This window comes from Triplophysa rosa, linkage group LG16 (genome assembly GCF_024868665.1).
Source record: "Triplophysa rosa linkage group LG16, Trosa_1v2, whole genome shotgun sequence".
NCBI classification, from domain to species: Eukaryota; Metazoa; Chordata; class Actinopteri; order Cypriniformes; family Nemacheilidae; genus Triplophysa; species Triplophysa rosa.
Window position 1 is genome coordinate 19,352,878 of NC_079905.1, and position 16,201 is coordinate 19,369,078.

General features: G+C 39.4%; 1 protein-coding gene and 1 long non-coding RNA gene across 6 annotated transcripts in view; one reads left to right on the forward strand and one right to left on the reverse strand.

Moving 5' to 3' along the window:
* Positions 1 to 16,201, reverse strand: part of LOC130567537 (uncharacterized) — a 199,246-nt gene that overhangs the window by 140,685 nt on the left and 42,360 nt on the right. The window lies entirely within an intron of this gene.
* septin7a (septin 7a) overlaps positions 1 to 16,201 on the forward strand; it is a 60,289-nt gene that overhangs the window by 18,701 nt on the left and 25,387 nt on the right. For all 4 annotated transcript variants that reach the window (XM_057355717.1, XM_057355718.1, XM_057355714.1 and 1 more), the window contains exons 4-5: positions 15,048 to 15,148; positions 15,274 to 15,408. In XM_057355717.1, coding sequence (XP_057211700.1) covers positions 15,048 to 15,148; positions 15,274 to 15,408 — 236 coding nt within the window. The remainder of the gene's footprint in view (positions 1 to 15,047; positions 15,149 to 15,273; positions 15,409 to 16,201) is intronic.

The following is a 16,201-nucleotide window of genomic DNA, read 5'->3' on the forward strand; positions in this document are numbered from 1 at the left end:
GGAGCATATCAGAAAGGAGTTTCTCAGAGAAAAATTGCAAAGAGTTTGAAGTTATCATCATCTACAGTGCATAATATCATCCAAAGATTCAGAGAATCTGGAACAATCTCTGTGCGTAAGGGTCAAGGCCGGAAAACCATACTGGATGCCCGTGATCTTCGGGCCCTTAGACGGCACTGCATCACATACAGGAATGCTACTGTAATGGGAAATCACAACATGGGCTCAGGAATACTTCCAGAAAACATTGTCGGTGAACACAATCCACCGTGCCATTCGCCGTTGCCGGCTAAAACTCTATAGGTCAAAAAAGAAGCCATATCTAAACATGATCCAGAAGCGCAGGCGTTTTCTCTGGGCCAAGGCTCATTTAAAATGGACTGTGGCAAAGTGGAAAACTGTTCTGTGGTCAGACGAATCAAAATTTGAAGTTCTTTTTGGAAAACTGGACGCCATGTCATCCGGACTAAAGAGGACAAGGACAACCCAAGTTGTTATCAGCGCTCAGTTCAGAAGCCTGCATCTCTGATGGTATGGGGTTGCAGAGTGCGTGTGGCATGGGCAGCTTACACATCTGGAAAGGCACCATCAATGCTGAAAGGTATATCCAAGTTCTAGAACAACATATGCTCCCATCCAGACGTCGTCTCTTTCAGGGAAGACCTTGCATTTTCCAACATGACAATGCCAGACCACATACTGCATCAATTACAACATCATGGCTGCGTAGAAGAAGGATCCGGGTACTGAAATGGCCAGCCTGCAGTCCAGATCTTTCACCCATAGAAAACATTTGGCGCATCATAAAGAGGAAGATGCGACAAAGAAGACCTAAGACAGTCGAGCAACTAGAAGCCTGTATTAGACAAGAATGGGACAACATTCCTATTCCTAAACTTGAGCAACTTGTCTCCTCAGTCCCCAGACGTTTGCAGACTGTTATAAAAAGAAGAGGGGATGCCACACAGTGGTAAACATGGCCTTGTCCCAACTTTTTTGAGATGTGTTGATGCCATGAAATTTAAAATCAACTTATTTTTCCCTTAAAATGATACATTCTCTCAGTTTAAACATTTGATATGTCATCTATGTTGTATTCTGAATAAAATATTGAAATTTGAAACTTCCACATCATTGCATTCTGTTTTTATTCACAATTTGTACAGTGTCCCAACTTTTTTGGAATCGGGTTTGTACATTCCTCAATATTTTTAAGGGCTTATTTTGGTTTATGGAGTGTCCGACAACAAGTTTATGTACATACATGATGTAAAAATACTATTATTTCGTAATAATAAGCAGTTTTTATTACCTTACTTCTTGACTGACTCTCAAATGATTCGTTCCGCGATTCATCTGTGTAATCTCCGCCTTTCCGCCAGCGTAGTCTGATCTGATTGGTCAGATAGTGTAGTCTGCTGTGATTGGTCAGATGGTCTAGTCTGCTGTGATTGGTCAAATGGTCTAGTCTGCTGTGATTGGTCAAACGCGTTCAGCATGTGTCGCAAATGGACCGCCTATCATTACTGCTGTATTACGGTTTGCAGGTGGTTGGATATTAACAGTGTATAGAGAGAGATGGCGTCGATTTTACCTTACCAGTTCGAGCCCGAGTCTGACGAATCATTCTTTAATCCTTATACAGATGCCAGTAAGAAAAAGGACTGTTTTAGACACTTCTCTTGTAACAGTTAGTTATCACGGCATACAGTGTACGGTGTTCGTATCTTCAGATGTTATTATAGTATATAGTACACCACGCACGTCACGAACGAGATAGTACAGGTGTTTGGGGAGTTGAGAGTGTTAAGTTCTTTCGCAGTCAGGCTAGGCGGGGATTTTCTAGTGACGTAGGTACATTGTGGTTAAGATTCGGACAGGTCATGGCTTGTTCGCGTGATTCAAGAGTCGTATTTCACTTTTTTATAAGCTAATATAACTGTTAGTTTCGTTCACCTTCGGATTTACAACTTGCAATTGCTTACATTCAAACACGGCAAAATTAAACACTTCATGAAATGTTTTTTTATGATTTCGAGAATGTACTCTTTAAGTGAGAAATTTGCAATTATTTTATACGTGAATCAAGATGAGCTGTCTAAAATTATTAGATCAATCTAATCACAACATGCATACTGACCCTATACCTACAATTCTACTGAAAGAGATGCCCCAGAAATTATAGATCCTCTTCTTGGTATTATTAACTCATCTCTGACATTAGGACATGTGCCTAAAGCATATAAGTGGCTGTTATAAGGCCCCTTGTCAAAAAACCCAACTCGACCCTAGAGAACTAAGGAACTACAGGCCTATATCGAATCTACCTTTCATATCTAAAGTTCTGGAAAAGTAGTTTCAATCTAATTATGCTCCTTCCTCCAAAGGAATGACATCATGAAGAATTCCAGTCTGGATTTAGAGCAATGTCACAGTAAGAGACTGCTTTGATCAGAGTTACAAATGATCTGCTATTGGCGTCTGACCGAGGTTGTATCTCGTTATTGGTGCTGCTAGACCTTAGTGCTGCATTCGATACCATTGACCACAGCACACTCCTACATAGACTCGAAATTATGTCGGCATTAAGGGAATAGCTTTGAAATGGTTTAATTTATTTATCGCAGCCTGTTTCAATTTGTAGCAATAAACAATGAGGTGTCACGCAAATCGCAAGTCCAGTCGGTGTACCACAGGGCTCAGTCTTAGGGCCTCTGCTCTTCGCATTATACATGCTACCTTACTGAGAGATATAATAAAGCGACACGGAGTTAGCTTTCACTGTTATGCTGATGATACTCAACTTTAATTTCCTCGAAGCTTCATGAAACACAGCAGTTCAATCGAATAATGGAATGCATATCGATATAAAAAACTGGATGAGTAACAACTTTTTATACTGAACTGAACAAAACGAAGTGTTACTTATTGGACCGAAAACCACATAGTAACAACCAAGAATACTGTTTAACTATTGACGGATGTTCCATAAAACCCTCTGTCAGCAAAGAACTTGGCGTTTTATTCGATAGTAATCTGTCATTTGAGAGCCAGTCCCAACACCTGTAAAATTGCTTTTTCCATTTTAAGAATATATCTAAACTACGTCATATGCTTCACTTCAGATGCAAGAAATTAATTCATGCATTCATGACATCAAGACTAGATTACTGTAATGCACTTTAGGTGGTTGCCCTGCAGGCTTATTACAAAAACTCCAATGGTCAAAAACGGGCAGCTCGAGTTCTAACACGTACAAAAAAGTATGACATATTAGCGTTCTGTCAACCTTGCACTGGTTACCTATAAGCATCGCTTAACTTTAAAATCTTGCTTATTACCTATAAAGCCTTACATGGTTTAGCTCCTCAGTACTGATGAACTTCCTTTGTATTACAGTCCTTCACGTGCATTACGCTCTCAGGCGTCCGTGTCAGTGGTAATACTCTCTGTCCTCTGTTGTGTGTGTGTGTGTGTGTCTCTATGTCTATGTGTGTTAGTACGTGTGCATATTGTGTGTGTGGAGTGTTTTGAATGTGGGTATGTCTGTCTTCTGTGTTTTCAACCTTTTCTTGTTTTTGCAGGTACAACTTTAATTATTTTGCTTATAGTCAATATGTCTCATGTACAGCTGCTTTGTAACAATGAAAATTGTAAAAGCGCTTTATAAATAAAGTTGAGTTGAGTTGAGTATTATTACTATTTATTAACTATTTTATATATTTTTTAATGTCTGATAACAGAAACAGAAAATATGTAAATGAGAACAGCTTTATTAGGTACTTAGTTACTTAAAGCGGCAACGAGCAACTTCTGCTCACTATTGCCCCACGTGGTTGATAAGCGGAATTGTCTGTTTACAGTGTTGTAAAAACTGTCGCAAAGATTTCACGCTGGCAGCTCAATACGCGTGAGTTTGTTTACAAAGCCGACGGACCCGGCGGACCTAGATATGCTATGAAAACAGCGCATAGCATGTACAGTATATATATATAATGAACACATTAACCTACTCAACGACTGAACTGTTCAACATTTACGTGGTTAACTGGTCTGACCAAAAGAATCTGCTACTTTTTACCACAACACGTTTATTGTGTTTTTTTAGTCTTCATTTACAAGCACTACACACATTCATGACAAGACACGACAACATGCTAGCTATCAACACCGGCAACCATATATTATCTCTAAGCTAGTGTGAACCGGTGGTGTGCCAATGACACAGACTAATAACAAATACGTTCAAAAGTACAGGACAGTAACAAAAAAGGTACAAATAACACTTACAAATCCAGGAGCAGGACCGCTAGGTCTCCATCCGTTTTGCAACCTTGCCTCTTGCTGCTCGCGCCACCGAGTGTAAGCCCGTCCGATATTGATTCGTGACTGGCCTCGTGTCCGATCACTCTCTCGCTTTTTTTTCTTTGCTACCTCCAACAAAACCCTCTTTGGTTTTTTGGCTGTTTTGGCTTTTTGGCCATGGTGATGTTTTGGTTCATTTCGTCTTACTTAGCTCTGCTGTTGGCTAACTTCTCCCAGGCTACGAGTAAAACGTGACGTATGCCATAAAGCAGGGGATAGGCGGGGCTTGTACCGGCCCGAACACTAAAGTTACAAGTGTAATTTCAGCCGATAGGAGGCTGCTTAGGTAGCAACGGCAGTCAAATTCGTCCAGTTAAAAGTTGACCTACCACTTAAATAATTTTAGAGACATTATTTTAAGGTCAAAAAGTTGCTCGTTGTCGCTTTAAAGATACAGTACGCGACAGTTCAGGGTCTAGAAGGAAAAGTACCAGTAGTCTGTGCGCAAATGTGTCATGTCACAAATATGCTAATTAGTACGTCAAGAGTCGATTTAGAAAAGCATCGTGAACCTAAGAATAGATTCTGAATCGAATCGTGAGGATCCAAAGAATTCCTACCGCTTCTAAATATATTGACTTTTGAATCTTGTTACAAGTGGTGTTTCAGACTCATTTTGTCTTCTGTAACTGCAAACATGAATTCATTAAATTTTTCCTGAAATAAACTACATAAAAAATTATATAATTAAAATAAATAAATAATAATACATATAAATAATTAAATTTTTAAAATTTGAAATAGTATTTATTAATCGCCCCAAGTTAGTGTTACATTACAAAAGTTGCAATGTGATATCCATGTATACCAGAGCAAGATGAAGTAATAACTCGCACACCGCTGACGCAGCCAGCCCAAGAGCAGAGAAAAGCTGGAGCTGTGAGGCTGAAGAGTCATCATCTTCTCATGTGTCTTGATCATCTGACCTGCTTCATCTTTTGACGTTTCAATAGAGAATTCAGAGGCACTGACTTCACCACGTTTTCTCTTCAGTTTGATGAAACATGTTCACTAAAACCTTTGATCTTGGCACTGTCCTGCGGTTTGTTGTGTGAGCTCCCAGCAGTTTAACCTTGTGCCAAGCACTTGATCATAAGATTTAAGTGCATGAATATAGATTTGATCTTTTTTACTTCCATAATAAATGTTCCTGCTCTTATTGGCATGATTCATCTGTGCAATTTTTGTTCTTAAAGATTTTTGTAGTCCTTAAGGAAAGTAAGAATTTCCCTGGTGTCTTTACTGTTGAGGTAACCAAAATACATGTGGAGGACATAATATTAAAGGAAAAGTGAACCCAAAAATGAAATTTACTCAATAATTCCCCCCCCATGCCATACTAGTTGTATATGACTTTCCCTTCTTCAACCGAACACAGTTTTGAGTTATATTAAGTATTCTCGAAAATCCTAGCTTAGTGTCAAATGCATTTTTGCCATCATGTATCTGATATAATATAATAAGCTTAATATATTAATTATTTTCTCTCACAAACGTATCATGTCAACTCAGAAGACATTTATTATCCCACCGGTTATTTATATGAAGAATAGATGCAGTTTTGGAGCTTTTGAAACCAAGTTCATAATCAGTCTGGTCCACAGAGACTCTTAAGTTGCTTGGCTGCAGTTTCCCACATACATTTGCAGACCATTTTCTGACAACCCATCCTCTCGCCTCCATTCAGTGTGTCAGGTAAGGAAAGCCATGCCAGTCTCTGAGCTGTTTGTAGATGGGTGTGTCTTGAACCAGTGTTGATGGAAAAGTTGGAATTTTCTACAATTATAATGCATGTTGAAATGTTCATAGGAAAGTTTGTGTGGTGTTGAATGGCACTTGAGTAGTGATTATATTGGCGTGGTTTAATGATCATGATGTCATTGATGTGGAATTATTTACAGGACAGAAGGTACGGCGCTCACACCCCCCACATTACTTAATCTCTCACACCTTCCATGCTGCTCTTTGCATTTGTTCTCGCAGCGACTGCCCTGAAACAACAGTCATCTTAAAATGGAAATAAATTAACTACAGCTGTCCCACTATCCCACTGCATCAGTCCAACATAAACATTTTGGTGTTTTACAAAAACAATGACAAGCCAAACTGGTTTAAACTAGTCTAAATACCATTGTGCATTGTATTTGTAAACCAGAAATGGGTAGCAAACTAATGCAGTAGATTTATTAGCTTTTTTCTGGGAAGCTGAAATACGATGAAAGACTGTAAATAAAAGTAATTCTGAAGTTCTTGCAGCCCAGGAAAAGTTGTGGAGAAAATCATGGAAAAGACTTAATTTCTATAGTTAAAGGTATAGTTCACCCAAAAATGAAAATTCTGCCCTCAGATTGTTCCAAACCTGTATAAATTTCTTTGTTCTGCTAAACACATAGTAAGATATTTGGAAGAATGTCAGTATGGGAGTCAATGGGGAATGAGATCTGTTCGGTTTGGAACAATATAAGGGTGAGTAAATGATGACAGAATTTTCTTTTTTGGGTGAACTATCCCTTTAAGATTACCTTGAATGTTTATACTCGTCTGAAACCCTCTTTTGTATAATTTTAACATCTCATAGTATGACTCCAGCTGCTTTGAGTTACTCTGGCGAATGTTGTTTCATGCTGGCAATTTTGTAGAAGGGCAGCTTTCAGAGGTGTGATAAAAATCATACACAGGAAGTGTTATGCGGAAGTACCATTGACTGTGCTAGTATTGCGGTTTCATGGCAAAGGCAGGTTATGACATGGCACTGTGAATATCGCACACATGCGGTTATTTACGATCATTCTTTTCCTTTCCTAAACATTGTCAACTTCATATGAATGAACAGACGCAGTTTTTGCAAATCCATAATTAAAACACAGCTGGAAGTGGACAGCACAAAAGGTTATAGGTTTATTTCCTAGGAAAAACACACACTGATAAACTGTATAGCTTGAATGCACTGTACGTTGCCTTGGATAAAAGCATCTGCAAACGCATAAAAAAAAGTACAATGGCTTGTGTCATATAGTTGTTACAGCATCGCATATTTACTGTCGGAGCGTGATGCCAAATGTTTTTTACTTGTTGCCTCCAGCTTGTGGCCTCACTCATCACTAAGCGGGCCGGAGTCTGTCTTTCTGGTTTCTCAGCATAGCCGGATAACAGCGGCGCTCCATTGTTAGCATGTCACTGCATGCTCAGTTCTGCGCTTCCATATCATAGGAAAGTCGTATCTTATATAAGAGCGATAACTATAAAGATAACTGTTTTGTAAAATAAATGTTTGTGACATTTCACATCTGATCTGCTAAAGGAACTAGACAGATCCAGTAATGCATAACATAAATTCAGTTTACCACCTGCACTTACTGTAATGGAAACACGTCAAATGCACCAGGCAGGTGACTTATTTTCACAGAAAAGACAGAAAATGGCAATAACTAGGAGCTATTTGTACATAAGACAGTGAAAGCTTCGCTGAATGGTTTTTTTTTGCCACAGTGCAAGAAACGGTGCATGTGCGGTCATTACATAAACTAAAATATCAAGCCCAAAATGAGTCATGTAGGCAAATTGTATGTAGGGGAATGTTACTGTTCTTAGGGAAGTAAACCCTTTTCAGAATGATGTGCAGGGGCAATTCAGAACTGAATTCAGGACCACAGCTTCTGCTTTGATATTTACTTTAGTGCTCAGGGAAATTGGCAGTGTATAACAGGACACTGCAGCATATACGGAAAATATATTTATAGAGTATACTGTTCTTGAATATATTTTACAAGATTTAGTGCTATAAATTTAGCGAACGTTGTCAAATCGAGGTCTCGCTGTAGCCGCCTGCTACTTGTTATAAACTAGTCCAGAAACTCTTTCGAAAGGTGTGTAGCATCTAAACAGTGACACTGGAACAGCCATTTAGCATTGGCTTTATTTTTGTATACATATATGAATCAGCCGGTCAGTGAACTCTCTGAGTCTGTACGTCACCTTAAGTTCTGGGTATTTGGTCATGGCAACATTGACAGTTGCACACAATTTTAGCAGCAACTGCAAGCAACGCTGCAGTGTTCAGTGAATCAACTCATCTGCTTGAATTTACTTGCTTTAGTGGAAATGCAAAGAGAGGTTTAGCTAATATATTGTGGTTTGTATTGCATATAGCTGTAGTTCAGAGTGACAGAAGGTTGTGATGAAATGAAGTGGGATGTGTCTAATGGAAACCGGTGTGGTCTGTGCAGACAGAGGAAGTTAGAGAAGGGTTTATGGTTTTGTAAGTGGGGCAAGGTGTCTCGTTTGGGCCGTTTTGCAGGCTGCTGGCGAACAATAAATCACACTTAAAGTGCTGTCTGTCTTTCCACTCACCCATTTAAGCTACTGTGTTTTATTGTCAATTCAAACCTCACCCCAAATGTTCTGTGGTGAACTTCTGTTGGTGCCTATTTCAGTGTCAGTACTTCCAGAGACACAGTGGAAATGTTTTAAAGGAGAGGTTGTTCGAATGGTTTACTAGATGTGAAATAAGTCTCTGGTGTCCCCAGAGTGTGTATGTGAAGTTTTAGCTCAAAATACCCAGCGGATAATTTATTATAGCATGTTGAAGTTGCCCGTTTTTGAGTGTGTGTAAAAATGCACCGATTGTTAGTGGTGTTCAGCCCTATATGTACGAACCGGAGTCTGACACTGATGGAGAGACACAAGAAGTGACATCCTTAAGAATTGAACAGGACGTTTCCGAATGGTTAATGGTTATTTTGCAGTTATTGTGAAATTAACATTCTTCAAGTGATCGATAAGCATTAGCATGGTCCGTCATGATAATGTATAAATCGCTGTGCAGGTGCTCGTGTGGGAATTGCAGTAAAATGGCTACAGAGCCAGAGAATTAATGCTGCATGGAGGTCGAGCAGGTATAGTTTAGCGTTACTACAGTTATACTATGCTTTCAACGTTGTTCTATCATGTACTGTCACACTTACTTAACGTATTGTTTACGATAAGCCCGACAGCATGTGAGGGCAGCGTCAATAAATACAGTTAGACGCTGTACTTCTATTGTTAGCAACATTACCAATATAGCGCGATAACAAGCCCATTAAGAGTGGCAATTTTGAAAGACTAATCAGCAACAATATGAGGTGCGATACTTAACGTTACTGCTTCTGTTGGATATGAGGACTGGGCACGAAGTGTTGGTATTGCTCTCGGTTTCTGTAGCAACCTCGTTGAAAGTCCAGCGTTGTACTGGCCCTCATTCGTGAAGCAGTCCAGTGTGAAATGATTGGCGGAAACGTGAAATACTTTACCGATTCTCAGCGGGACATTGCCTTCATAAATGAAATTTAACCATGCTGTTCTCTGTAACTCAGCTTGCGGGAGTCTATGGAGACAGTTATTCTGGTCGGTACATCCTAATACAGAACAACTGTAGTGCCCTCCATGGCGCAGACATTGTGTAGCTCCAGTGACGATCTGTTGTACTTCCCACATGGGACTGTGTCTAAGCAAATATGTCACCACTGCTGGGTGGGCTTTGCCGTTGAGTGACGACATTAACGGCAGAATTAAAATCTTTGCTTTTACCAACAGGGTTTTTGAATTACGCAAATTATTAAAAAAGGAGTGAGCACATTTTTAACTGTTTAGACTGCTTGTTTACAGACACTGTGGACACGTATTAATGTTTTATAAAATGTGAATTTTGCACAATACGTGCCCTTTAAGACGTCCAGCCTTCATCTGATAGCACACATATGTGTTACAGTACAAACTAAAAATAACTACAGATTAGAACATTTATAACCGAAACAAAATGTTAAATCAATATCTTTAAGATTGAATTCTATGTGTAAGATAAATAAAATTGAAACAAGAAGTGCTGCTGTACCCGTGTTTACATCTTGCAAAGTGGTCTATTATCATTTGACAAGCTTGTTTATCCAATAAGTCGAATCTGATTGGGTGAGCGGGTATGTACACTTTTACCTGTAGGTCAGAGGTCAGTAAAATGATGAGTGATGTGTGATGGAGGTGATAGGACACAAGGGATCAGTGGCCACAGGAGGGCATTAGTGGAATGCTCACAAGAATGGTGCAGTTTGATGGATCTGGGGTCACCTGCTCAACACAGGCAGTAAAACACCCTGGAAACTCTCGCACACGCCCAGCAACAGGTGTGAGGCAGCAGGCGTCGTCACTCTTGCTTGGAAAAATTCTGTTTGCATTCCAGAGGCAAAGCATCATCTAGTATTTTCTAGGGCTGCAACAACTAATCGATAATAATCGATAATGAAATTCGTTGTCAACGAATTTCATTATCGATTAGTTGGTCTGTGACGTCACTTGACGTCAATCAGTTATAAATCAAGCACGGCGTCTTCTTCCCTTTTAAAATTAGCATTTTATATGTGTCTCTCCGTGCAGCATGAGCTGCGCGGTTTTGAAGTCAGACGTGTCTCTCCGTGGATGCGTCACTCCGTGCTGCGCGAGGTGCACAGTTTTAAAGTCACACGTGTCTCTCAGTGCAGTGCGAGGTGCGCAGTTTTAAAGTCACACTTGTCTCTCAGTGCAGCTCGAGGTGTGCAGTTTTAAAGTCTCTCAGTGCAGCGCGAGGTGCGCAGTTTTAAAGTCACACGTGTCTCTAATTGCAGCGCGAGGTGCGCAGTTTTAAAGTCACACGTGTCTCTCAGTGCAGCGCGAGGTGCGCAGTTTTAAAGTCACGCGTGTCTCTTCGTGCAGCGCGAGGTGCACAGTTTTAAAGTCACACGTCTCTCTCCGTGCTGCGCGAGGTATGCAGTTTTAAAGTCAGACGTGTATCTCTGTGGTTGCGTCTCTCCGAGCGGCACAAGTTGCGCAGTTTTATAGTCAGATGTGTCTCTCCATGCAGCGCGAGGTGCGCAGATTTAAAGTCAGACGTGTTTTGCATGCATCTCTTCAAGCTGCGCAGTTTTAAAGTTTAAAGGGAGAGGTGTTTAAATGACAAAATTAAAGATTATATTAGTAAAACCCAATTTGTGGCGTTTGCACTTTGCAAAGTACATATTAGGCTAAATACCCTGATTTGGTGGTTTATTTAGTTCAGAGGTGGGTAACGAAATACATTTACTTGAGAACTGTACTTAAGTACACTTTTTGAGTATTTGTACTTAAGTATTACTTTTTCTGTTTACTTTTTACTGTACTTCACTACATTTGAATGACAAATATCTCACTTTTCATGGCACAAAAAATGATTTCCTTGGCCGACCCACCCCTCGCTCCCACGTTTGGGAGAGACTATTGTCAGTTGCTTCTAATATGACACACCTGAATCAACTCACCAGGTGTGTTAATTATGGAGACATTCACAACATTTTGGGAGAAGGCTAATGAGTTCAGTTGTGTATACTTTTCCCATATCTGATTTACTTGATCATAAGCAATATCCGATTAATCGAAAAAATGATCGTCCAACTAATCGATTATCAAAATAATCGTTAGTTGCAGCCCTAGTATTTTCTCTTTGTGCCTTTAAATATTCTTTTTGGAATTTTTTTGTTGTTGCTTTTTTTTGTACGACCTCTCCATGTTTTTAAAGCCGTAATTTGCTGAATGACAGATCTGTGCTTGGCCGCACATACTCTTCACACATCATCCCGTTCATGTTTCTAAAACATCCCTGTGACATGCCGTGACCCCCTCTAGGCTAGTGCTAATGGTTTTGAAAACAAAGCCTCATGTGAAAGGGAAGAACTGTAGTGACGTGGACTCATTTTTCTTTCTTGGGTTAGGCCTACTTTTATGATTTCTGAGGGAGAGTAGTGTTATGTAGGGGTATTTTGTGAAATGTAAATTTTGTCTTTTACTCACCCTGCAAACCAATTACGGCTAAATGATTTTGTTATTTTTACCAATATATGCATTTTAATTTGTGATTATTTGCAGTTCAGTATCAGGGTTTTTTTTACCTGCCAAGACTGTTGACTGAATCATGGTGAAGAATATTAAAATGACCTTGATTATTTGAAAGATTCAGTGTTTCAAACACTGTTTATATTATATGTTTATATTAACATAGCTTCGTTTTTAAGAAAACGTTCTCTTTACATCAAATGCAGTGTTGCTAAAGAGGAAGTCACCTGCATACTTTTCTGACACTTTTCAGAATAATAGCCTAAAACACCACCCCAATAAAACACTCATTTCAACAATGAACTTAATAGGTTTATTCAGTTTATTTTGACCCAGCCAGCACACATACAGTATAAATATCAGCTAACATTATGAAAACATTAAATTACTATTCTGTGAATACAAATATACTGGTAATACTCCTTGAATTGTCATCAGACTAAATTTACATTAGCTGTGTTTTTTCAGTTACTATAATTGCATGTCCGCAGGAAGTACGCACAACGTGTGTGTGCACATAAACAGTGTGCATGTGTAAATCTGACAATGCATGTGTTGTTCTGGAGAAAGAAAAATCTAGTTTTATCATATTGTGGTATTGTCGCGAAGGCCCTATTAATCGTTCAGCCATAAAAAATGTTATTTTCTTCCTTACTATAGAACTCAATGCTGTTATTGTACTGTTATGGATTGTTTATTTCAGTAAAAAAAATCTACTGTCAGATTGCTTGAAAGGATGACAGTATAAATGTAATACAGACACAGATCTTCTCCACTATAGAACTCATTGCTGTTACAGTATTTCCAATCCAACTTTATTTGTTAAGCACTTTCAAACAACCAAAGCTGACCAAAGCGCTGTACAGAAAAATAAATAAGACATCATAATAAAGACATAACAGCTCACACGAGGTGCACAACTACATATATAATACAACAATAAAATGTAAAAGACAACAAAAACATGAGTAAAATAATAACCAGGCAATAATAAGCAATCAAAAAACGAGAAAAAAATATATGTAATAAGAGTAATTAAAGTCAACGTCTTACTAGGTGTCAAAGGCCACAGCGAAGAGATGGGTTTTAAGACGGGATTTAAAAATAGACAAAGAGGCCTGTTTAACGTGCAGAGCATTCCATAATTTAGGAGCCGACACAGCAAAAGCATGGTCCCCTCTGAGCTTCTGCTTAGTTTTAGGCACACTCAGGAGCAGCTGATCATCTGACCTGAGAGAGCGGGTGTGTACATATGGGTGGGTACATATGAGTGTAGAAGCTCAGAGAGGTAGGGCGGTGCAAGACCATTTAGGTCTTTAAAAGCAAATAAAATAATTTTTAAAAATCCACCATCCTCCCATCTTACTACATTTTTGGCGAAAAATCGAAGATCTAGCAGTGTTTGGCGATCGTACACCAGTAAAGAGTTGACATCTAGAGCAAAGAGCGAAACGAACAGCACAAACACACACAGCACAGGCAGTGACAGACGGCAGGCCAGACACACTGGCGCCATCTTTGTCCCATTATTATTAGTATTTACTGTTAAGGATTGTTTATTTTAGTAAAAAAAATCTACTGTCAGATTGCTGAAAGGATAACAGTATAAATGTAATACAGACACAAATCTTCTCCGCTATATCGTACATTTTATTTACATCCTTCTGCAAACCATCTTCATCTGTTTTTCACAGCAGAAAGTCAGCAGGATTTGGAATGAAATGAATGACACAAATGAACATCAGCTTGTTCTGCATCAGGATTAAGTCATATTTTTAAACATGCACACTGTCTGAACTGATAACTAAGCAGCTATCCACATTTCGCATCTAAAACCGCACGGTAAACGCGAGCCGCACCGCTGCCTCTACTCAAATGACCCCTGGTGCATGCGCTGCACACTGTAAAGTTGAACTATTTCCATGTCGATGTGGTGCCGGCGTGCCTAGAAAAATGTGCCCGCAGCACCGTATACACGTTGCGACCGCGTCGCTCCCTATTTGCGAGTGCCTGCCACGTGTCTACATTTACAATAACGAACTTGCACGTGCAAAAGACACGAAATGTGAATCGTCCCTAAGAAGAGCAACAGTTCAGACTCAGCATTGATTCTCCATCCCATCTGTTTGTGATAAGATGCTAACCAGGTTTCTTTTTTGGGTTCGTGCTTTATAAAATGAATGTCTTGCCTAGTTAGCAGTGTCTGTCTGAGAACATTGAGGAATGTTTAGAAGGAAATCGTAAAATGCAGCTCGGAACAACCCAAACACAGAAACCACAGACTCGGACCATGGGCATACAACTCTGCAGTTTAAAGCTGTGATTTGTTTTAGCTCAGGTTACCCACAAGAGCTTTTTTAAACGTCTTTAATGTGATGTCACGGTTTTGTATTATAGAAGAGCTGAATAAATGGCATAGATGCTCAGCCAAAGTTTGTTTGCTATTTTTAAAGTACCTTAGTGCTTGTTTTTGCTTTGCTTATGCTCCATGTTAATTTCTCAGTTGATCTGAAGTCTAAATTTTTAGCACCAACTATCTACTGCAATGATCCATTTTTTTCCGAAGTAGAAGAGATTTGTCAATCAAAAGATTTTAGCTTTAATATCTTATGTCTAGTACTTGCAAGAAACATGTTAAGCTGATGATACTGTTGGTCCATGGCTATAAGTATATGATAAATGACTACAAAGCTACCATGTGATTTGGTGTGAACAGGCCATAATTGTTTTCAACGCTCATTTAAGCATACTGTGTTTGCATTTGTTTTCGGTCATGTGACTTGGCATGTGTCGCCATGCTTCCCCAGGTTGAGCAGTCCAAGGTGCTGATAAAGGAGGGCGGAGTTCAGCTGTTACTTACCATCGTGGACACACCAGGGTTTGGAGATGCTGTGGATAACAGTAACTGGTAAGAAGTGCTGCTGTGCCTGTAGCGTTCTCACGTTAGCATTGATAAATGATGGGCTGTAGTTATTTATGTTGTAGTTGCTCTTACGTGTTCTTGACACTCAATGTCGGGTATGCGTTCCACAGCTGGCAGCCTGTCACCGATCACATAGACAGCAAGTTTGAGGATTACCTCAACGCAGAGTCACGTGTCAACAGACGCCAGATGCCCGACAGCAGAGTACACTGCTGTCTCTACTTCATCGCCCCCTCTGGACATGGGTAGGAATGATATTTTCATCATCAAACACGAACCGCTGTACCCCGGTTACCTTTTTTGCTGTAGTGGTTTTTAGAGGCTGTAAAGTAGTGTGCAGTACATTAGGATTTATCGCACTGCCAAAAGGCTGTGTTCACATATGACTTCATTTTTGAAGCTGCTAGCGTCTATGTTACATTATAATCCTATGGAGTAAACCGAAACACCGGTTGGATCATAGTTTTGTATAAATGTAAGTGTAACTCAGTTCGTAGGGGTAGGAAGAAAGGAGGCGGGGTGGCTGGGAAACGAAAAGAAAATCTATGGGGTTAAGGTCAAGCGAGTTTGCTGGCCAATTAAGAACAGGGATACCATGGTCCTTAAACCAGGTACTGGTAGCTTTGGCACTGTGTGCAGGTGCCAAGTCCTGTTCGAAAATGAAATCTGCATCTCCATAAAGTTGGTCAAAATTAGACCAGCACCTGTATATCATGCTCTAGTATTTCATAAACACATTTTTTTTATGTTTTTACATTTACATTTAGTCATTTAGCAGACGCTTTTATCCAAAGCGACCTACAGATGAGGGAAACAATGGAAGCAATTGGAACAACATAAGGACAACAAAAATCATAAGTGCAATAAAAAACTGGTCTCATATAGCCTACCACAGTATACAGAGCTAAGTTTATTTCATTTTTTTACCTTTAATACAGTAAGTACATAAAAAATCAGTCTTTTTTACTTTTAAAATTAAAACTACTTAATTAAAAGAAGATAGTGATTTTAATGTAAACACGGATTAAAATGTTAAAA